Source organism: Accipiter gentilis, chromosome 2, assembly GCF_929443795.1.
Source record: "Accipiter gentilis chromosome 2, bAccGen1.1, whole genome shotgun sequence".
Lineage (NCBI taxonomy): Eukaryota > Metazoa > Chordata > Aves > Accipitriformes > Accipitridae > Astur > Astur gentilis.
In genome coordinates, this window is record NC_064881.1 from 37158435 (window position 1) to 37183893 (window position 25459).

At 33.9% G+C, this 25459-nt stretch overlaps 1 protein-coding gene across 3 annotated transcripts in view; it reads right to left on the reverse strand.

Moving 5' to 3' along the window:
- The window catches only part of CSMD3 (CUB and Sushi multiple domains 3), a 767893-nt gene that overhangs the window by 63212 nt on the left and 679222 nt on the right, over nt 1-25459 (reverse strand). For 2 of the 3 annotated variants that reach the window (XM_049824473.1, XM_049824457.1), the window contains 6 exons: nt 24206-24391; nt 23274-23468; nt 21383-21556; nt 7225-7398; nt 4510-4683; nt 1471-1656 (listed from right to left, as the gene is read on the reverse strand). In XM_049824473.1, the coding sequence (XP_049680430.1) occupies nt 1471-1656; nt 4510-4683; nt 7225-7398; nt 21383-21556; nt 23274-23468; nt 24206-24391 (1089 nt within the window). The remainder of the gene's footprint in view (nt 1-1470; nt 1657-4509; nt 4684-7224; nt 7399-21382; nt 21557-23273; nt 23469-24205; nt 24392-25459) is intronic. The other variant, XM_049824463.1, reaches the window with a different exon arrangement.

Here is a 25459-nt window from a genome sequence, read left to right on the forward strand (position 1 = left end):
GCAGACTACTGAATGACTGCCCTACATGTGTCCAAAAGGGAAACAATTTGCAAAACACTCCAAAGGCTGAAAGGCTCTTATAAAAAATATTCAGGAGCTGCATCAGAGTAAGTTTTGGTAAACTGTAGGATTATCATGGATAATGCCTAGGTTAGAATTCATTTACCACTCTATATAAATGACACAAATAAAGCTGAGGATGCCCTTTCAAAAGTACATACAGCACTCTTACTCCCAAAGGTCAGCTTAAAGCAAGAGTAAATCTGTACTATGAAATTACTTGTGACAATTCTGAAATAAGACTAAGAGATAAAAATACAAAAATAGAAAGAAGAAATCTTTGCGCCTTTACCTCTAGAATTTCTTTCTCTTTGGAGATATGTTACTATTAAGTAACATTTATCTTTCTGAAATGGTAATGTTACCTTAAAATTTAATGTGAAACCATTAGACTCTGTTATAAGTTTAACTGCGACTTGCAATCAAGCTACTTATCCCATCAAAGAAAGGGAAAACTTCCAGAACTAAAGGTTTTAACAGCAATAAGAAATAAAGTTTCAGATTTTTTATTTTAGAGAGATAATAGCAGAACTGGAGAAACTTCAATTAAGGAAGACTAATTACGGTAAAACTGAGAACTAATATCTACAATATTGCAAATATCAGTCCATGATTCATGAATAAGGAACCCTTAGCCTGTTTTCTCTTTAATCTCTAGGAAAAAAAAAAACTTTCAGCCTTTCTCAGAGAGAAATTTTGATCCTAAACCAAAACCTTTTCATAGACATAGAGAACTGGGTAAACCAGTGGTCCCAGCCAATTAAAAACCTATGAAACATCTGTGGCTATATGCCTCACAGTTAGAACATTGTTCATGGCAAGCTGGAACAAAAACAACCTCCTTGTGTTGATCCATGTGCCTTAGTGGACAGGGTACATATGACTATGCTGTTCAGGTACATCTGGTAGTGTGGTAAGCTGAGGACAGGATCCAGAGGACAATTTTGGTGCTCTACAGTGCCATTACTATTTGCTTACTGTCTTCACAGATAGTCTGATCTTGTGGTTGTCACATGAGAAGTCTGGAAAGTACTATAGTGACATAAGTCAATAATTAGGTACTACAGATTTTAAGTTTCAGTGTGATTATATTTGTAGCGAATGGAGGCCACGTATTGGCAAATTCAACCGATATGTTTTGACCTTCTATCCCTACTATCAGGGATCACTGTGCTGAAGCATTTGTTTGGGTTATTACATTTCTCAAGGTTTCTATGTTATTTGCTACATATAGTAACAAGATAACTGTGCTACTTCAGCTGCTACTGACACCTTCCATCATTACTGCACACACACAAATGTATGTAAATATGATGATTCTAACTGCTGTCATGAGACTGATGGAAATGTGTAAAATAATACCTACTCTAGTCCACATTCTTTGCAGAAGCATACACATTATCTACTTACTAATGCATTCAGGTAGAGGTTTGTCCCAGTGGCCATTTGGTTGACAAATTAAAACTGAAGATCCAAATAAAAAATATCCAGGATTACAGTCATAAAATACCACTGTTCCATACGTGAAATTTCCATGTTCGATTTTACTTTCTCTTATAGAATTTGCAGGAATTCCAGGATCAGAACAATTGACCACTAAAAAGAAAAAGAGCACAGACTTGACTCATACAAACACAGTATACAAAAATGCCCTTTAAATGGTCTCCTATCCTTTGTATGAGAAACTTCCAGCGATTCCTACCCTGATTTTATATATAATGATACTGAATTAGGAAGATGATATGAAACCAGGAGATGCTAAAACCAGGGGATGCTAAACTCAGAGCAAATAAAAGGAAATGTTTCTTCACAAAGTGTGATGATGCTGTAAAAGCATTCGCCACTAAGAGTGACTGAACATACCAATATATTCAATTTATACTCTGGCCTTGACACAAACTATTGCACACAGATAGAAAACAGGTCATGGGGCTAGATATGCCTTTGGTCTAACCCACAGAGCCATGCAAATATACTTACGTTCCTATACGAACATTTTGATAATGGAGGACCTTTGATGCAGATGTTTTGAGCTAAAGGGCACATGGTCAGTTAGGTAAGATTGTGATGATTCTGCTAGAACAGGGAAATATCCCAACAAATGTGTATGTGCTTTTAAAAATAGGGGTATACTTTGATGGTTAAGAATACTGATGGATTTTTTGAGTCCTCAACTTCTTTAGGATATGTTTGAAAATGACTGAAGATTGATTTTTATTTTTTTTTTTCCTTTTTTGCAACTTACAGCTGTCTGGTAAGGGGAGTATAATACTTATCTTGGGGGTCGTGGAGATTTTTTTAACAGTTGCCATGCAATAGACTCTTCTGGTCAAGTAAACACATCATCACCTACTCAAAGTTACTCTAGAAAACTACAGTTCCTGTAAAAATTACTATCCCTATATCCTTATAATAAATTTCATGTTTATATGCATACCTGTGTGCAGATATATACATAATATATCTTTGTGTGTCTGTGCATGGATGTGTGTACATAAAAGTATCAAAATATGCTAAAAGCCTCTGCAAAAAAGCTATTGCCAGATGCAATTTAAGATAATTTTTCCTACCTACATCAGTCAATGTAGTTATTTTATGGCTCACCTACATCTGTCTAGTCACTGTCCTAAATCTTGGAGTTGGCTTGTGTGCTCCTCCTAGCAGTTCGCAAATATTGGTACCACAAGACTAGAATACATACATTTTTCAAGGATAGAAATAACTTTCTGGTTGGATTTGACTTCTTTAACATTAAATGATAGGTCAATTTTTTTAGTTACATTGAAGAACAGTGTTGAAAATTTGTTGGTTTTTGTTTTCTTTGTTTGTTTGGTTTTTTCCTGGTGGAAAATTTGAGCTGTATTTCTATCCATCTTCATTTTTGTAGACAAGCATTTTATAACAATTGAACATTCACTTTCATGTTATTAAGCATGTACTTTAAGCAATGAAAATTTTCTATTAATAAATCTGGAGTAGTGAACACTTCAAAGAAAATACAAGGAGCTTTGACTATTTCAATAGTTTTCCACTATTATTATAGTTGGCTAGGAAACTAGCTACTTAGCAAAGTTGTAGACAGTATAACAGCAAGTGCAGTGCTGAATTAATATGACAATTGTAAATTCAGCCTTCACAAAGGAGTGCAGCCTTTTCTATAATATGGCACTTTAAGCAGTTTACAAATATGCAAGGTAACATCTTTATGTTTTTTATTTACTTCAATGCAAATAAAACAAAATCATATTAATTAGAATTTATTTCACTGCACATTATAGACACCACTAATAATGTTGCATACAAAGTTGGTTCTTTTTAAAGTCTGTTCTAAAACCAGTAGAAGATTTCAGGACTGTGTACAATTTCAAAGAATAACCTGATCAACTTATTTACTGATCCCTATAGGCCAATAACATAACAGACAGTTTGGCACATTACTCAGCAATACCAGAACACAGAGGTGATTTATAGCAACTGGAGAAAATGAGATTTATTAGGTACTCTTAATACACAGTACATGTTTAGTATTGTAAATTTAAAAAAATAATAACTTCTTATCAACAAAAGGGTCCTTGGAAATTTAAGGTCTGTAAATTATTTCACAGTATCGCTTAAGGCAAAGTGATCAAAGGAAAGTGGAGAACACCTATTGGTAGGAAAATATAGTAAATAAAGTTAATATAAACACGTAACATGACTTCAGCTGTGTAGAGATAAAAATCCATAGAAGCTGCTGGGAAGATGATGAAAACCAATCAATACAATTTCTGCATACGTGCAAGCAGATTACAGCAAAAAGTAGACGTTTCTAAATGAGAACAATTAAAACATTTAAAAAGCACATAACAACACAGTTAAAAAGGACAATGGTGATAAAACCTTCCTAAAAGTGCTTACGAAAAGTAAAACAGAACTAATTTCCTCATATTCTTTTATTTTCAGTGAAAGAATTCTAAATATAATATCCAGAACTGTTGAGAACCAACCCAAATTAATTAGGCTAACAAATTAGAATAAAAATTTAAAAAGTCAAGATGAGCAGTTAGATCAATGGAAATGTAAAAGGAAAAAAAGGTATGTTTCCTTATGCACCTATTAGAACTAAGTTGGCTAAAAATGCAAAGAACATTAATTCAGGGTTTAAGCTGTTAATTATCTCTGTAAAATTTTCCAAAAGGAACTTACAGAAACCATTTAAAAAAAATCAATACAAACTACAGACACGTAAGGCAGTTTCTCTGCAACAGTTATCCTGGCAACCTGAATGTAGAGCAGACCTAACTGAAATATCATAGAATTGTAGAATCATGAAACATCTTCTTTAATAATTTGATGCCTATTAGTAAGGGAGGCATCATTTTGTCTTGATAATGTCCCTTTACCTTCAGTTTATTTCTCAACCTTAATTTTCCAACTGAGTTTGAAATCTGTAAATGCTTGCATTCTTACCTTTGCATATTGGAGGTGGGTGGCTCCACTGCCTATTAGCCTGACATTGTGCTTTGGTTGGTCCTTGCATAACATACCCAGTATTACATGAGAATGTCACAACATCATTGAAGTTGAAACCATTTCCACTTGTTCTTCCATAAATAGGACTACCAGGGTGACCACAGCTAACAGCTAGCATAGCACAAAAGAAAGAAACAAAACCCAAACAGAACATGCTGTTATCAATTCTCATTGTTTATGATAGAATATATAACAATTACAATCATTATATAATAGTATTTTAAAGTTTTGATACTATAAGATACTGAGTATCTTCCAGGGAAGATTCACATTCCTCTTAATTGAATAAGAACTAAGACATACTTTAGTAAATGCTCAAGCACTTATCTAAATATTTAAATAAAATTAATAGATTTGCCATGCAGTAATCAAGACAAACGAAGAAAACTTCTCTGAAGAATCAGGAGAAAAGTATGCACTTGATTTTCATTACATATAGACTGAAATTGAAAAGAAATATTTCAGTGTGATAGTTCATCACGTATTATTTCTTACAAATATGTCTTAGAATTAACTGACTCTGTTTTATCTTTGAGGCCTAGTATGACTGGGTATATGAAACATTATGGGCACTGTGAAATTTTTCTTGTTTTTATACTAAACTGACTACAGAAGGTAAAATTCATTTTTTGTGCCCACAAAGACCAGATGCAAAAATAGCAAGGAAAATAAAATATAAATTAATTTTCCCCAAATAAGTAAAAAAATTTATAAATATTTTCTTCTATGTTTTAACACTTTCCAGTTGTTGATAAATAAAATGTTCTTCAGTAATTTAAAATGAAAAAAAAATCACAGAATACATTATTTCTTTCAAATTCTTATCACTTTAGAAACTTCTAAACTATTTTTCTAAATTAATTTTATTAAGTCTGACAAACTCATGTTCTTTTTCTCCATGTAAAATAGACTTATCATGCTAACTCTAAAAGAAACCCATTTAGCAACAGCAAAAAAGTGAAAATGGTCCTTAAGAGCTAGCATACAGACAAGTCACAGTATATTCTATGAATGAAGTTAAATTGAATTCTGTGTGTTCTACTAATATCATAAAGTTATTTTAATTAAATATGTTACCTTTATGTTACAGGTATCAGAAACTTTTATATAAGGAATTGCATTTTTTCCCAAAAAAAGTAATTGGAATCATACACTAAACTGTTAATATCTGTAAAACTGTCAGGCAAAGATATGCATTCAGCCCATAAAGACGTTTTTTAATGAAGTATGAAATTTGCATACAATTTTGAATAATACCGATGCATATACAGTAGCCGACTGTATAAGCAAGAACAATGGCGAATCCAAAAGTGAAAAGGTCAGGATCGTTAAATTTAAACACATCTCAAAATTTCAATTAAAACATCTAAATTTAAATAAATGAAGAAATGTGAGGTTACTTTTCTACACTTCATTTGAACCTTCGATCTGAAGTGGAGCTGTTCCTAAGTATCTATACAAAATTAGAGGCAGCTGCTGTTTACAGCAGCCTTTTGCAAGTCTAAGCTTTTTCCCAAGTCTTGTGTCCTTTTCTGAAGTGCTGTATTGTGCGTGCACCTGTATTCAAACAAGCAGCTTCCATTTGATCAGAGGAAGAAAATACGTCCATTTTCTCTGCTGTTAGTATATCCAAAACAATTTTTTTTTTCAGTTCTAACATTGATATTAACATTTTAATTTAGAAATTTTTTATTAACAGTGTCTAATTTTATTGCCTTAACAGTTACCTATAAAGAAGTGTGCTGGTCTGAAATGTAATATAAAGAAGTAATGACCTATTACTATATCATAAAGTGAAAACAAAATTAAGAAATACCATTATAGTAGTGTTATGTATATCTAGTTCTATGTAAAACAAAGTAAATAGTGAGCAGTAAAGGTAATGAATTAATGTTGTCTATTATGATTCATCATTGAGATAGTTTCTGCTACACAAGTGTAGCTATGAAAATAGAATATTAGGAGGTAGACTAATACATTTTCAATACACTGATATTACTGAACCTGAATTATTGAAACATAGGTGTAATTTCCTTGAGAATCCTTTGAGAACTCTCAGATTTTCCTAAATGAAATACAGCATTTTCTGTTATTACCTAATTGTATTTCATGCAATATGTTGACACACTTATGAGACAAAAGAAGCCTCATCAACAAAATACAAAATTCATGCTAAAAAAGCCAAAACTCAAACCAGAAAGCAAAATAACTATCTCTGTGAGAAGAGGAAAAAAAAGTTTGTTGAAGCAAACATTATAATCATCGGTGTTGACAGTGTAATTCAAGAGTATATACTTATTTAACTACCACAATCAAAGTAAATGTACATTAAATATTTCCAAAAGCCACTAAGGGCCATAAAAAGCTTTTTTCAAATTTGAGTACTTGGGTGCCTAAGTCCCATCATTTTTTGAAGAAGTTTGATATTCGTATATAAATGACAGGTATTTAGTAGACAAAAGACACAATGGAAATTTTAAGTGACAACATTAAACTTCATCTGATAGATGTATCACAGATTTTAGGTGGCCACATACTGCTTTAAATCTTTTTTCTTGAAAAATGAATACTAAGTTGCAAAGTCACTCCTTATCTTGTCTGACATAGACATTCCTGTGACATAAATCAGTATGTGTTGCCATGCTTACTTACGCACACAGGATGGAAGCTGACCAGACCAGTTGTGATCCTGTTGACATATTCGTACAGAAGAACCAATCAAGCGAAAACCAGGACTGCACTGGTATACAACTGTGTCTCTATATCCATAATTTTCTCCAATTACTTGGCCATTGACTATAAGATCTGGAATACCACAGTGACCAGCTAGATTTTTCAAAGTAAATTAAAAAAAAAAATAAAAAAAAAAATACCAGTAAATATGCCAGAGAAATTTTAAATATACTTTCTCAATTAAAAAAAAAAAGCTGAACATCTCTCTTTTTTTTTTTATTGACTTCATTCAAAGGTTTATTTTTATTAACTTGGGGAAAACTGCAGTATTGCATTTGTATAGGTAGGACTGTACACCTTTAAAAAATTACAAAAAGTGTATCAAAGATATTAAATATAATATATGCTATCAAATTTATTTTCAAAAAATATGAGTACTTTTTATTAAAAACTGTAAAATTCTATATTATTTCCCTTAGTTTTATTTTGGTCAAGATTAAACTTAATAAACTTAACATTACTCTATTATACATTTAAATAAATATGAAAATCCATAAAAATACAAATAAAAATAATATAAATACTAATCCATTATAAATATCAACACATGTGGATGTTATAAACATAGCCTTCTTACAATGGAAACAAATTAAGTTGGAGAATTTATTGCTGGAATCTGACTCTCTGGATTGTCTTTCATTCTTTTCTCCTATTGATACCAGAGGAACCCCAAAGAGATACCATGTTTGGGTTAAAGACAGTCAGTGCAACTACATCCAAATGTCCTGCAACCAAAAAACCTTTCTATGACTTGGACTAATCTTCTATCCTGTATTCTCAAAATATAAGAAATATTTTATTTACACTATGAAAGTCACAAAAAGACATTGAATCTAGAAAAAAGCTGGGAAAAAGAATGAACCATATCATTTGTTACTATGTTTGTTAATGAACTCTGGAAAATGGGCACTGTGATTCAGCAAATAACGTGGTAATGGAAAACCGTCTGAGAATGGTTGACCTCCTGGAGACGGTGACACATGGCAGAGAACTCACTGCAAAAACAAGTAAGGCAAGAAAGAAAAACGAGCAGTTTCAGCTAAGACTTTAATGAAAAATATTACCAGCCACCCAAACTCCTCTGCTCTCCTTTTCTCCTCTACTTCTCCTCAAAAAAACTGCCCACAAACAAACCCCCAAAACAGGGTTGCTAATAAGAAAAGACATTTAGAAGCAATATAGTTTGGATATTTTTTTCCTTCGAACTCTTAAGTGTTTATAATATTCTGATGTATTTTTCAGCATTTTGTCTCATTCTTTCAAAGCTCACTGACCGATTCCAGTGAACCCCAGGTGTGGGAACTGCGCATGTTGAGATCATCAACCAACACACTATAAAAGAAGAGAGAACGAGTCCTCAGTGTGCGCCCTCCGGAACTGGATCTCTACGCTGGCTGGACCAACGCTGGACCCAGGACTGGTGAAACCCTTTTCTACTCTCTTTCTTTCTCTCATTCTGTTTCTCTCTTTTCCTGCTCTCTTTTCCACAGTCCCTACACCTCATCCTTTTAAACATAAACCGTTGACCAAGTCTGAGACTAGGAGTGGATCTAGCCGCCCCTGAGCTCCTCTTTCAGAAAGAGTCCAGAAAGCAAGGGGGTCTGCTCTGAACCTCATGACTCAATGGGACGGCTCTCCTTCTGACACAGTTTCATGTTCCTTTTTCTACTTCATTTTTCTATACTTCCCTCCTCTTCTCAAACAGCGGCTTACTGACACGTTGCAAGGTTCATATTAATAAGTTCATGTGTACTTGACAAAGTTAGCTAGGTTGAATAAATGTTGATTGTTGTTTGAACTCCCCTGGTGTTGTTCCACCTTAATTCTGACAAAGGAAGTCCATGAACCTGAGTTGCTCCAACCATGGGACGCAACACCAGGCATACCTGAAATTTGTTTTATGTCTTCTGGGATAAGATGGCATAATACATGTTTATAAAATTTTTGTCAGAGTACTTCTTGATTCTCCAGGAAAGTCATAATCTATTCAGTATGTAGTAGACTTTCTTGAACATGCCATAAAGGGCCCAATTTCCCTATCCTATCACATTTGTGATGATAAACAGCACTAACCAGATGAGGAGTAAAAACTGAGCTGGAAAAGATCAGTTTCTATCAGAAGTGCAGTCAGACAGTTTGCAGTGATTCAGACCATGTTCAAGGAAACAATTTTCTAATTGCACTTAATTACAATATTTGGCGTGGTTCTTAATTAAGATTTTAGTGTTGCTTTACGATAGCAGAGTAGAAGCAGAATCCATCACCACAAAGGTCAAGCTCTGTTTCTTGTGCATAGGGAATAAAACTGAATTCAACACATCAGGTAACTAAGATCACACTGCAGTTTCTGCAACTATGCGTGGACATTAAAAAAACCACACAACTGCAACATGTGAAAAATTCATTGTAAATCACCTGTAAGTCTTGCATTAATGTCTCTGTTTAGCTTGAGAAAATTTAAAATCACTTAAAATACCCATCCTCTCAGCCTATTTCCTCTCTTTGTCATAAACCTCTCAGACCCAAGTTTTGACTTCTTTTGACTTTTCAGTTTCTTTTTTTCTTTCTTCTTTTCTTTTGACTTTCTTTGACATCTTCTGTTCACAAGGGGAGAGCAGTGAATGTTGTTTACTTGGACTTCAGTAAAGCATTTGACACTGTGTTCCACAGCTGCCTTCTGAACAAATTGGCAAGGTACAGACTGGGTGGGTGGTCAGTGAGATGGGTAGGGAATTGGCTAACAGGCCACACTCAGAGGGTGGTGATCAACCGTTTTTACCCAGGCTGGCAGCCTGTCACAAGTGGGATTCTTCAGGGATCGATACGGGGCCTCAGGCTGTTCAACGTCTTCATAAATTATCTGGATGATAGGTTGGAAAGTACCCGCACCAAGTTTGCTGATGGCACCAGACTGGGTGGTGAGGTGAACACAGTGGAAGGGAGAGCCATCTTACAGAGAAACCTGGACAGGCTGGAAGAGTGGGCTAGCAAGAACTGTATGAAGTTTAACAAAGACAAGTGCAAGGATGGAAGGAATACCCAAAGAGCCCAGTACAGGCTAGGATCTGTGTGGCTGGGTAGCAGCTTTGCTGAAAGGGACCTGGGAGTTCTGGTGGACAGCAAACTGAACATGAGTCAGCAGTGCGATGCTGCAGCAACAAAGGCAAATTGGATCCTGGGCTGCATCTGCAGGAACATTACTAGCAGAGATAGAGATGGAATCATCCCAGTCTACTCAATGCTTGTCAGGCTGCACCTGGAGTACTGTGTCCATTCTTGTCGCCACCACTGAAGAAAGATGCGGACAGACTGGAAAGGGTCCAAAGGAGGGCTATGAAGATAATCAAAGGGCTGGAGAACCTACCCTATGAGGAAAGGCTGAAGGTGTTAGTTCCTGAAGAAGAGAAGGCTCAGAGGCGATCTCATCATAGTATTCCAGTACTTAAAGGGCAGCTACAAAGAGGCTCTCTCTTCACAAGGAGTCACATGGAGAAGACAAGGGTCAATGGGTACAAGTTGCACTGGGAGAGGATTCATCTTGACATAAGAAAACATTTTTTTTACAGTAAGAGCAAACATTCACTGGAACAGCTTCCCCAAGGATGTGATGGAGTCCTCATCACTGGAAGTTTTCAAGATGTGACTGGACAGGGTACTAGATAATCCCATCTCAGCTCCCTTTCCCATCAAAGGTTGGACTGGATGATCTTTCAAGGTCCCTTCCATCTTGGGCTGTTCTATGATTCTATTATTTCAAATCCCTCTGCATTGATTATTTCCTCCCACTGTATAACAGTTACATCTTTGGAGCTCTAACTATATTGCATGACTAATTGTGAACTAGTAAAGAAGTGTATATTTTTTAAATACTGGACCCTAATTCTACCCCTGTCTAAGGTTTCTAAACTGAAAAACAAAGAAATCTAAATGTATGAAAACTATTACAAAACTGTAGTTCTATCAACAGATTTCTAAATCAACTTATTGTGACAGTGTTAAGGAATTAAATATCACTTAAAAACAGGATATGTCAGACTTGTGACACATTTTTCATCTCAATTTTAAAAACAAATAAAAACCATTTGGGATTTGCAGGATTTGTCTCTAGTTTTCACTCTTCTTCCCAGGGAAGCTTCAATTGACTGAGAGACATAAAAAAAATTCAAAAGACACCACCCCTCCCCCCCCAAACAACAACAACAAAACCCCCAAAACAAACCAATGGGTTCAGCACTATTTGTTTCATTTTCAAAATACCATCTGTCATGTAGGACCGTGTGATAAGCGGTTCAGTATGTTTGCTACTGAAAGTGTATATAATGATATATGTAGTTCCTGTTAAGAGAACCTTTGAGAACATTACTGAAATTTCCATAATTTATGCAGCTGAATAAAATCCCTAAGTTGCAATAAAGTCAGAGACTTATTACTATTTTCCAGAAGTTTTTTTCTTTGTTTGCTTTATCTTCCCAATCTATTTCAGACATCCACAGAGCTGGTCTCCGTCAGAGGAAATAAAGACCTTTCACTTGTAATAGTTGCTATCACTACTCCTCCAATACCAAGGAAAAAAGTAGAGGAAGGAAAAAACAAACCCCCAAACCAACAAAAAACCCCACCACCATCCACACCCATATCTGGAAGACTAATTATTGCTTAATTTGCCTTCCATTCTATTCTGGTTTTGTTGTATTTCTTCTAAAAGCAGGGTGGTTTTTTTATTTTTCTCATGACTATTAGTAGAATTCTTCCCTTTTGTCATTTTTCTCTTAAGACACCTGTGAAGAAAAGAATTCCAAAATGTTCATTATACATTAAGGATATGCTCATATTCATTACCACATATCCCAGTAGTTTTTATGATCAATTCTGCTGTTAATTGTTTTTCAGGACTTCCAGTTATACTCTTATTTTAAGGGATTTGTGACAAATAAAGGTCTTTATTTCCCCTTATTAAGATTCTGAAATGAAATTTTGAAGTGCCATTCAGTAGCCTTTGATGCTTTTCTTTGTGTGTTATGTGTCTGCATCTATATATATATAGGTATATAGGTAAAAATAGTGAGTTTGGGGTTTTTGAAGGTTTTTTTTGATTGGGAAAGTTTTCAAAGCTTTCAGATTACTGCTGATTCTTTGGTAGTCTGAGAAAAACAAATACTGCACATATATAGTTTTCTATAGTTTTCTAAGAAACTTGCCGTTGTTTCTGAATGAGACATACTTATTGTGCAATGGCATCAAAGATCAACTCTATTCCTTCATTTTATCTCACAGTTATACATCTAAAACATTTTTCCACTTGCTTGTATTACATATATATCATCTACCATGTAACTGATGTCAGTTTTGTCACACTGTTGTAAACAAGGAGTAACGTATGATTTCACTACTACAAAAAATAGTGCAAAGCCATAAAGGGACATAATTTTAAATCTGTTTAAATCTCATTTGAGAAATAGGTCATGCTTACCCCAATTGAAACATTATGGAAGAGGAACATTTTAGTAGTGAACTTTGGTGTAATGAAACTGAATAAAATGATAAAAATGATTGTTGTAATAACTAGCCTTCATTCAATATAACCATAAGGTGTGACTAACTGTCCTTTGCAATGAGACAGCTAAATTATTCCTCCTAAATGCAATCCAGATACAAAACTGCTCAGGAGCTAAGCTCTGCGGGTGGAGTGTTTTCACTGGGGACTGAATGCAAATACTGCAAACTGGGCATCATTTTGAGAGAGCTCTCTGTAAACATGAACAAAATCTGCCAGAAATACTATGGCAGAAAACTGAAAACAGATGCAAAAAGACAAGGAAGTACAAAGGAAAGGACTACTGAGAAAAAAATAGGAGTACTGCTAGGAAACAAAGTTCAAACACTGAGCAACAACGTTGCCGCCCGTTTGTTTTATTTTTCTTGTTTGCCAGGAAATTAATTTTGCAAATAGATGAGAGAGTATTTAAGAAATACTGATTCTATTATCAATTTACACTCCTATTTAAACAGCCAGTAAGTCATTGAATATTTACTTATCATGGATAAAAGACTTAATAGTACCATTATTATCTAATGGAATATAATTTTTTTAACCCCAAAGTAATATTCTGATTAAGACCAATTATAAGCAAATATAAAACTGTTGTAGTCACCCTGCAAGGCCATTGAAAACAAAAAATTAAAAAAAATCATATAAAATTTGTGGGAAATACGGGACAGAGGAAGTGGTTGAAGCAGTTAAGATCAATGTTGTACTTCTGATCTGCTTTTATCAGAATGAATGAGAGAAAAAAAAACCAAAAACACCCTTGCATGGTACATTGCCAAATACAAACACCTAACAAATAGAACATTTACTGTACTGCATTAAGAATTGGGTTACGGATAGAAGAAAACCTGAAATAAAATTAGCAAATGTTAAGCAAAATCTCCATTCAACCAAAATATTCTAACACCCTAGTAGTAAATAGTTGACTTCACACTAGGTTAGGATTCCTAGGCTATTCTAGACTGTTTTCAGGATAGCCTTGTTCCTTGTCAGTGTATTGTAAGACTGGGTGTAGTTCCATCTTTTCTATGATACAGAAATAAAAGACATATACAGCAGTTTTATGAATCCAGTTGAGGCCCCCTAGGTCTTAATGTAACCTTTAATTTGTAATACTCAATCAAAGGAGCTCACTTTTGTAAAGGCTATGAGTGAATGCTACAAAGAAAGAGATTAAATGTGAAGGTTTTACTGAGTAGCAGATTTGAGGGAGGAAATAAGCAATATAACATTCTCAATTTCCAGTGTAGCAAAGCTTGAGAAGAATAAGTACATGAAATATTATTACGAAAAAAAATTAGTCAAAAAGTAGGAATGAAGGATATTAATAACGTGTGAGTACCAAATAAATTGCTTAACTTGACAAGAAATCCAGCTCTAGCAACAAAGAATGAGCATAATAACAGCATCAAAACCTTTGCAACCTCAGCTGCAAATGAGGTTTCTGCAGCTTACTCTCGGAGATGCAAGAGTAGGAATAAATGAATACAGAACCTTTACATTAAATGGCAAAAACATAGCTATGCTTATTTTAGCTGTCAGTAATGTCACATATGAGCATAACAGTGGAAGAAATCTACATATTAATATATTATTGAAAAAAGAGATTTAGGTTATTATTCAACATTAGTTAATTAACCTGTCAAGATGACATCAGCTGAGGAGGGAAGAATTATTTGCTGGAATTTCTTTTTTTCTCTACAGGGCTTGTACTTACGAGGATGTATTTTTTTTTACATCCTTCTGTTCACAAACAACATCTTCTGTAGAAAATCACAGTATTGAAACGACACTGGCACAGCCCTGGACAAAAGAGAGTTCAGGTCTTTATCCTGCTAGTTTCAGAAGATCCTACCCTTGCCAGCTGTTCAAGCTGTACTAAAACTATTCAGGATGAATGGTAATGTTCTTTCAAATCTTTTTTAATCCATGGCCCACAGAGAGATGTTCTCTGCTGAATTCCTTGAAATGGCTGAAGAATTCTTAAAAGATGAAACATCATATACCTCATCTGAAAGTCTAGTTGTTGTTATTATGAAGTAGTATTGAAGAACAAAGATGTTTAAAAACAGTGAAGAGGAAGAAGTTAGTTGCTTGTATGTTTTTCCAAAAGTTTTAAGGATGAAAATAGTGGCAGAAAGTCTACACTTCAAAGAATACATAGCCACAGAAACCTTTCAGTGACTGAAAGCTGATTGCGAAAATATAAAGGTTCCTTTGTCCTTACCTCATAGAAATATAAAGGTACACTCACTCCTGAGTATGCATATCTTTCTCTCAAATAAAAGACTTGAAAGATAACTTCACAGCTCTACTGTTCTACTTTGCTCTTCCAAATACATAAATTGCATATAAAGTAAATATGTATATATTTCAGTTCCTGATTTAATTGATCCATGGCATACATAAATTTAATATCTTTTCATACCTTCTAATTTGATTACCTAACCTCCCCACAGGTGCTTTCCTTCACTAATGTGTACACATCTGACAAACTGGTTTTATCAAAAAAACTTTTCATCCCTTATCACATTATCTTTCAGTTATGAATTGACTGGAGGTGCTAAATGGCAGATCCTTACCTGTCCCACACAGCTCTCCACAGCACTGATTGATTCATGCACTGCATATTCTTCAGTGTCGGCTTACATGGTTGCCCTGCCCCAGCTGGTATGTCTGCTACTCTTTTTACCCCGTTGACAGCATTGCTCTGTACAGAACTGTTGGATAACTGTTTTCTCATATATCATCATATTTTCTCTGAGAGTAGCAGGCTGTCACCAATGACTCATTAGTGTTTGGAATTGGTATTTTGTATGAAAAAAAGGAAGAGAAAGTTGAGTAAAATCAGGGGAAAAATTCCTCAGCTAACAAGTCACAGGTTGTGTCTACATTAGCATTTTAGTTCAGATCCTCCTTGTAATTCTTAAATGTGCTGTGTGGTTTTGCTATGAACAAATCAGCTTCCTTTCAGAGGAAGCACACTGAGAAGCTCAACTTGTGGTGCACAAAACAAGTGTTCTATCTCCTTTTGGAGACAAAGGGGTCAAAATTATTGACAGGTCCTTTTGACAACTTAGAACCATATGAGTAATGATGACATTTAGCCCAGAGCACTAGACCAGATATTGTCCAGGGAAAATTCTCTGAACCATATGTAATGCAGATATAGAGAATTCAGAACCAACTATTTGTCTTATGATCTGCTCCTTTCTGCTGGATTATTTGTTACTGCAAAGACACAGTATGTGAGGTTTACTATTTCTCTTAGGAGAAGAGATGAAAGGTATTCCTGATACAATTGTATGGCAAGTATCAACAAATGCTGACATTTAATGCTCACTCTAACCCAATTAGCTTTTTTCTGCTACCTGTCTGTCTTTATTGAAAACTGCTCTAGTATTAGTCATGTATTGGAAACACACCTCCATATGTCTTATTGATCAAGTAAACTCCACTCTTCATTTCTGCATTTTAATTCATATTGATACTTAACATTTTATAAAGGTATGTTAGGTTCTCTAAGTGAACTAAATATAACATTATTTAGTAATGTCAAGATTAACAACAAAATGCGAGATCTTATAGACCTTTAAAAATTTTAATCATATTTCATTGTTTGTCTTGATTTCAGATTTAATACTAACTTGCAGAACTGAACACACCTATCATTCCAGCAATTGCTGATTCTTCCTAGGACATATGTAGGAAATTACAACAATGAATTTTGTAAATGAGGGAGAGAGTATCAACAGATCTGTTTTATCAGTACATTTAAATGTCAGGAGGAATTGAGAAAGAAGAAGGAATTAAGAAGGAGAGTTAAGTGTATTCTGGCTGAGTTGAAGAGGATGGACTCACAACTTAAAAAATGTGAAAAGCTGGAGTAAGCTCGCCAATCAACAAAAACAGTTTGCATAAGATGTCTTTCCTCTAATGAGTCTGAAAATCAGTTGAAAATAGTATTTCTTCTCAGTTTTCACTTGGTTTTCATTGATGTGATGTCTAAGCATCTACTAAATTACTTTCAGTCATGCAACTAACACAACTGAGAGAAACTCAATGAAACTAGATATCCCCCAAAGATAAGTATGAAACTGTACATTACATTAACAGTGAGCCACAGTCCCTAGAAAGAAATCAGAAAGCTTTGGAATAATCTAAGAAAACAGCTGCTGCTTTTAAGTATAAGAAGAATTGGAACCAACAGAAAGGCTTCTCAAAGCACGCTATATTTTTGTTTCTTAGCTTTACTTTGTTTGATTTTTTTAACTAAGTTTTCTGACATGGTAACCAAAATAATACAGAAAACATTTTAAAAGCCAACAAATGACCTCAAGAAAATTCATTTCAGCACATACTCATCTCCACCATATCAACATCTATCCACAGTCACTTTAAAAATTGTGCTGCTCTCTGGAAACGTCTATGTATTTCCTCCTGCCAAGCTACATTAGCCAAACAAAAAAGTCCTGATCCTGAAATCAGGATGTTATAAAAGTAATGATCTTCTGGCAGTGCTTCTCCTTAGAGTTAATAAAAAGTCTGAAGAGAGTGCTAATTAAGCAATGGAAGAAAATCCAGTGTTAGAGAAACCTTAGGAAATGTTGGGAAATTCTATTCATCATTCACATATCGGTTAAAAAAATCCGAAAGTAATATGAAGTTAACAAAGTAGACCCTATTTATTTCCACCCTGGGGAATGCTCAGTTTAATAAATAGCTGATTACAGGCATTAAAATAAATAAATAAAAAAAACTCAAAACTTTTTTATAGTCATGAAAATATATGTTTTAACTATCATTACTCATTTCAGTAAATTAAAGCAAATAAAATTAATGTAATAAATAAAATAATGTAAATAAGCTAAGTTTTTGTATAAACATAAACAGAACAACTTATTTCTTCATCAAGTATTTAAATATTTTTCACTGAGGAAAGTTTTTAACAAAATACACAGATTTTTCAGTTTCTTTTATGAATAGGATATTCAGTAGAAATCTATTCTATGTTTCTGAATGTTTCTCCAGGATTTATTACATACACTTTCCCCCAGAAACTGACTCAATGTTTTCAGTATAGGAAAAGATCAAGCACAAGAAATTATGAGAGGCAGTCTGTAACCTTGGAGACAAAACAGTCATGTTTTTTGTCTTTGACCATTATTTTGAAAGACTGAAGTGATTTTTTTCATACTTTTTCACCAAAAAATCTTGTGAAACATTTCTTTGTTTTTAAGTCTTCCCAACAGAATTACTTCAGGAGCTCTCTGTTGGTTTTGTGGTTGTTTTTTTTTTCAATTTGAACATTATTTCTTCTCACCAGCTATGGAGAACAAGAATACTGATCCAGAACTCAATTTCCCACTACATTCAATGAATGATCAAACCAAGATCACTACATTAATATGATAACTCACACAGTACTACATCATTATTTAGGTATTCTGGAAAAAAAAAAAAAAGTGAGGTTCAGAAAGGAGGGCGGTTGTGTTAAATGTTCTATTTCTCTTTGCCATTTACTGTCTTCTGAGATTCAATACCCATAAAGTACTATCTTTCTCCTTTTAATAAAAGAAGCAGGAAAGGAAAAAAGAAAGACAAAAAAGGGCTGTGACAGCTATCAACATATTCTGACACTAGTACGGCTGTCATTAAAATCATGCACTACTGTCCACAATGTCATGGAATTTTATTTGTGTTGTAATACAATTTGGATTTTAGTGAATATTTTTGGTGATTTAAAGCTTACCTATGTTCTTGTTCTCTTCTCTATCTAATTAGGTTCAACAGTAACTAGTTTTAGGTTCCGTTGCTGATACTTATATTCTTATTTATTGTGCCTTTCATAAATTTTTCAAATTGCACATAACGAGAATGCAAATGAAGTTGTCTAACACAATGATTAAACAAAACAATTTGAGTAGCACTTTGGAAAAAATAACTTGTATTTTTAAACAAAATGCTTGGAAAAGGGTATTATTTTATCCAGTAGGATTTCATTAATGTCATCTAAGGGGACACTTAAGGGCATCTTCAGTGTTTAAAATAGAAATACACTGGTAGCCACGTGAGTCCAAGCATAACTAAATTTTTCAGCAAGGCTCTAAGATAAATGTTAAGAAAGGTTTACAGCTGTGAGCAGAAAAGCTTTAGAAGTAGAAAGGGACATAAAAATTTTTTCTTACTATTTTTCATTGATTGAAAACAAACACTAGCATTTATTCGTAAGTTGCACAAAAACGTATTTCTCGGATCATTACAATACCTGCTCTGTAGATCTTCCTGCTGTATTTTATCTCCTTTATCTCCCACACTCTACCATTTCTTTCATTTACTCTGTTCCCTCCACCTTCTGACAACATTTTCTTTCTCAAACTTCTTAAACAAATTTCTGACTTCTGATTTGTCATTAGCTGAACCCATCTATCTATCTTAAGTCTCAAATTGCTTGTTGAAGAAATAAGAATTGAACTGAGTTAGTCTGAGTCTTTCCAGAAAGCTCATTCCTGCACAGTGCTGTAGCACAGCAGGCAGTGTTGCTGCAAGAGCAGTTATTGTAGCCATTACTCTCTCCCTTTTATAAATTTGCTCTGTCAATACCTTTTTTAATTTTCAACAAGTTATGCGTGCTTTTTTGTATGCTATATATGATGTATACTACATTGTTTTTCTTTAAGTAAAACTTATATTCATGCTCTTATCAACAATTTGCCATCATTAAAGCTTTGAAGACATACTTTTGAAAATTTCCTGTAGTCCTATTAGTCTGATACAAAAGGTATCTTTTAGATTACTGTTTCCTCCTCTAGTCATATAAGTGTTTTAACACATTTTCTTAACTGTTTATTGTTACTGGACATTATAGTATATGAAATTAATAATAACAAATCTCTTCTGACAAGTAAAAAGTTTTGTTTTATCTGAAAATTGATGACTTCAGGGTCTTCTTTTAAGTTGCAAGTAAAGATTATGCAACCTATTACTATTATTAAGCTTATATTACATTTTTGTTTCTACAGGCAAATGTAGGGTAAGTTCAATTCATTCTGTATTGACCTTCACTTGGCATAAAGTTATTCTGGCAAAATTTTTAAACGCAAGTATTTTTCCAAGGTGCTGTGCTATTCACAAATAGCAGACAATTTGGCTGGTTTTAGATTAATATTTCTCTGATGAAAATTTTTACATTTCTCCAAACTTAAATAGTTGTAACCTTTGCAGATAAACCAGTAAAAATGAAAAAAAAAAAAAAAAAAAAGGTCAGAACATTTTTATTACACTCCTACTATGCTGCCCCAAAACTTTTAGATTTAAAACTGTCTGTCTTACCACGTCTGCCAACTTAGAAGATAATCAAACATTAAGATCTTTTCTTCGTCCGTCCGTCGTCCCCCCCCCCGCTAAATGGTTTTCAATGTAAAAGTGAAACATAAACAAAGTCTGTCTGTTCCCATCAGCTATAAGTCAGGAAACATTCCAGCTTCAGAACTGTAGCTTGATAAGCAACACTTTTGCTCATTCATGAGTCGTTTAAATTTAAGTGAAGACTTGCACCAAATAATGCTGCATTACGGAAGGAAAATTATTTTTGATGGAGAGTGGTCTAAAAAGGTAAATGGCAATCTGCACAAAGAGATATTGCAACAAACCCCTATATTTAATGAATATATTAGTTCAGATTCTTCTGAAAGTCTCAGTTTATGGATACTCTTTTATATTCTCATGCCCCCACAAATGACAAGGTACAATATGCCTTTCATATTGCACTCTAAAATCAGAATACTATCATAGCTTTGATTTCAGCTGAAACTAAACTGTTAATTGCATATAGAGTTAAAATCAATGTCTCTATAGTTAACACAATAACCCAGATCAAGGTACACCTGACAATAATGAATTAAAAAGAAGCCCTTCAAATTGTTTCACTAAGATCACATGTTCATTTTATTCATGAATGATTTAGGGACTGGTATCTGAATATCTTAAATGAGTGAAGATGCCTAAACATGTACAACTGAAGGGTGTCAAATTCTATAAATAGTGTCTGGATAGTGATTTTTTCTCAGAAATAAGGCTGCAGTGTTCCTGTCAAAGTTTCCACAAACTTTTTTTTCTTTCTTTCTTTTTTTTTCCTTCCCCCTTTATCTTTTGCAAGTGTACAGATTAATTCTATAACATAACCACTGAGTTCAGGCCTACTATGCAGATATTTTACTGAAGACATGTTTTATAACTGACACATCTGGAATCAGTCTTGCTGTTTATATATAGATCTACTTTAGAGACATATGCATCAATCCAGTGACACAGATTTTGCATGTTGGGAAGATACTGAATAAGGGATTCAGTCTGTGGAAAGGTAACCATAGTTATAATTTGATAAGAAAAACAACCCAGCCACACATGTTTTTAAAATGCAGAGTGCTCATCAACGTTTGTGCTAACAGAGACAAGCTGATTCACTTTGCTTACTTTTGCCTGCTAGAGAGAAAGAAAATAGGTAAGCCATGACAGTAGTATCCATACCTAAACATCTGGTCTCAATTCCACTCCAGAGTCCAGAAGACAGACATTCCCTCACTGCAGAGCCAACTAGCATGTATCCTGAGTCACAAGTAAATATAGCTGTAGATCCGTATGTGATTTGTGTTCCAATCTTATTTCCATTTGGAGGTGTAGGAAGCTCTCCACAAGAAATAACTTTATGGCAAAACCAAAACAAAACAGAAATGTACAGCTGAGTATCACAAACACACATACAATAATACTTATCAACTAGTCAACGAGATAAATAAATTTCACAGCTTAAAGTATTTTGCTGCGTAGAAAAAATAGATGAAAAACTCCAAATACAAAGACTCTTACTTCCCCAGAAATAATACTTAAGAAAGAGGTGGGCGAGGACCAATAAAATTGTCTCTGTAAAGTTAAGAAAAAACACCGTTCAGAACATTATTAATTCCTACTTAATTACCTTAGGTTTATCAATGATTGTTTTTTAATATTGGAATGTCACAATTGTTGCCATTTTAAAAATTATGTTTATGTTTCTTTGGGAAGGTGTCATTTTTATCTTCTAGTTTATAATGAAATGCTTGCCCTAGCATTCAAGTAGTATGTTGTTATAATGAGTGAACGATGCACATGGAATTCCTTGTTATTTATCTAAAATTCAAACCATCTTTTCATTCAAAATCATTATTTTAATTTAATAATTTTCTTTTAAGAATTAGCAAAAAGAACTTAATTATTAGGAAGCAAGATGGTGGATTATCGAAGGGTGAAAGCAGCTAGAGCACTTTATGCTAAAAAAAAGTAAGTGCTAATATTGCAAACAAAAGTTCCCAAAACATAGTGGAAAATGTTTGTCTTTTAAGGAAAAAAGGGTTACAAATACACATATACTATGTAAAATATCTATATACACAGAGAAAGAGATAGATACAGACATATACACAATATTTTTAGCACCAGCAGAGGTGAAATATTGCAATTAACTTTAAAAAAACCTCTAAATTAAAAATTAAATTTCTAGTAGGTTATAAAGAACTCAAGATTAATTTCCAATATAATTAATCTGTCTTTGGAATTGCATTTTTCAGCCCCTTTTTTTATTATTTTCATATATATCTTCTATAAATTCTAAATATATTCTAACCCACAGTTATCTGTCTTATCTACACATTTTTTTCCTGCTTTTTAGGTATGTATGGATTTATACACATATATGCAGATACACAGTTTAGATACATGCGTCAAAACCACAGTCATATCCCATTCCATCAAAATGTATGTCATGTGGTGTTTCATAAAGAGAAAGAAATCTTGGGCTACAAAGTACACCCAAACCCCCACAATTTTGAAAAACAGATGTCTAAATTTAAATACATAACGAGACCTGCTTTTCACAGGGGTTACGAAGGGGATGTAGCCACACATTTAGCTTGTTTCAAGTACCTGAATATTCATTACTTATTTTTTTGAAAAGTTGCTACTGCAGGTTATCAAGATACCAGCTAATGGTAGGAATGATGTGCACTTGCACACTATACGATAACCAGCTGGAAGGAGAGATTATTTTATTTATCAAGTGTGCAGACAGGATACAAAGTTTTTGCATTTTTCTAGACTATACAGCGTTCCTGGCCTAGAAAAATATATAGGAAAATGTTCTCTGTTACTTATTTGTAACTTTATAGATTAAGGGACCTTTAAAATCCAGAAGTGTGCTTACAGATATTTCCTTGTCACTAAACCTAATGTAAATAATAGCCTCTAGGATTCCCAGGAATTCCAGCCAGGAAACTTTTTTTCCTGTTAACTGATTCCAATATTTAATTAGTTAATTTCTAGTTCAGCCAAATAAAATATTTTATCTGAAGTGTGTACAGCAGACACAGATACAACATGTACTCACTTTGGCAGTAAGGCCGCTCATTCCTCCAACTCCAGGTGCCATTAGCAAGACACTCGATAGATGCTGGCCCCAAACCGTAATACCCTGGATCACAGCTGAAAACTACTTTTGTTTTATACTCATAATGCGAACCATTCACTATTCTCCATCTTCCATGTTCCAGTGTAAAAGAATTGATGCTTGGACATGTAACAACTTCGAAAATAACAAAAACACATAGTCATTTGTGGCTTAGCACAGGCAAATTAGAAAAAGAAAAGGGAAAGAGGGAAAATCCTTGAAAAAATATTCTAGGGTATGTTTTCTTTCCTTTCTAAAATTCATTGGGTGAGATAATCCAAATCTTAATGTGGATCAGACACTCTGACACTTCGGTATCAGTCTTATGATCACCTGGGTTTTCATACCCCATTTATAACTGATGGTATCCACTTCTCTTTGGGACTGAACATGCATTTTCTCTTCAGTGATGTTCCACCAAGTTTAGATGGTGTAGGATTATATTGATTTACTGAATATAAATAATAAGCAGCAGTTTCAAACAAGTATCCCAGAGTACCAGAGACTTTGTGATTCTGGATAATAAATAGGGTTTAACAGTATATGAGCTGTGCAGCTCTCAAAGAAGAGATGGCTTTTGCATAAACCTCTGCAACTATTAACTTTGATTTAGCTGTAAATTAATTATCAGTTTGAATGTATTCTATAATCTCTAGTGTATTTCTTCTGCTGTCACAAAATGTTTCAATATATATGTCAGATGCATATATTTCTAATAAGTATATCACAATAATTTAATACCAGCAATTATTCATAGATTAAAGTAACCTGAAGCTGAAAGTTTAAGTAATGAGAACATTTGTGCCTTGGATAAATAAACAAAATGTACAGCCAGGTTCTTACTCACTGGAGAGTTTTTACAAGTTACTTACCTACACAGCGAGGTGTTTTATTGTGATTGCTCCAGGTACCATCCGGTTGGCAGACTGCAGTAGTAAGTTCCTTGGCTGATAGTCTATATCCATCATTGCAAAAATAAGTAACGCGGGTGCCAACTAAGTAATCTGTAGTTAATATCCCACCATTTAATGGAGCTTTAGGAATTCCACAAGATATTGCTGAGTAAAGAGAAAGACATAGTTATTTGATATCTTCTTAACCATAAGCTTCCGCTCACCTCAAAGAGTTTATGCATTGTAACAACAACAGTCTTAAATTCACAAAAATTACTTTTTAACTCATTAATGTGTGTTTTAAGCCTACAAATAAATTCCCTTAAAATTTTAGGGAATTAAATCTCAGGAAGTTTTTGTCTTTTGATGGAGGAGGTTAAAAATAAGAACAATGGCTCATAACTCTGCAGCTATCCATTCAAAATTCAGAAGAGAATCAAAGAAGCAGGAATAGAAAGTATCTAGAAAAAATATGGTCAGCATGGTTGAATAAGTAAAGCACCAGTCTGAGACATTACGAATCTAGTTTGTACTTCAGATTTCTTCCATCAGATATACTGTGTGACCTCTGGCAAAGCACTAAAATTAACTTTCAACATTCTATTTTCCTCCTGCAAAGCAGAAAGAAAATACCCTTTTGAAAATATTGAAAATTGGCAAATGAAAGTGTAAGCCACTTTTTTTTTTTTTTAAATTATTCAGCAGAAAGAAAGTACCAAGAGAAGATCTAGCTCTAAATAATTCTCCTTCTGGTTTGCAAACAAAATAAAAACTATCTTTTCCACATTTTAACACCATACATCTAATGCATGTCAGATCCAAAGTAAAAAGGGCTTAGGCTCTTAACTCTTAAGTACTTTACTTTGAAGTGGAATCTTGAACACTGAGAAACCACCTATCCTGCCTACACAGAGATATGAAAAGTTAAGCCTTTCAGATTATGCTTAAATACTTGATAAAAAAGAGTAATCAGTTTTTTGCCCCTATTGTGAGCTGATCTGACATAAAACAGGTCTGCTTCATAAGCAATATAACAGCAGTGTGGCACTAGACCAAAGCTAATAATCACAACTGAGACACAGGTAAAGCACTAATGCTATCATAACTTGCAGAACAGAGGTGATAAGATCAATGTTAAAATATGCTTGAATTGCCATAAAAAGAAACTGCATATGACATGTAAATTTTAAAAAAAGGGACACACTGTACTGAAAAGATCACAGAAAAATACTA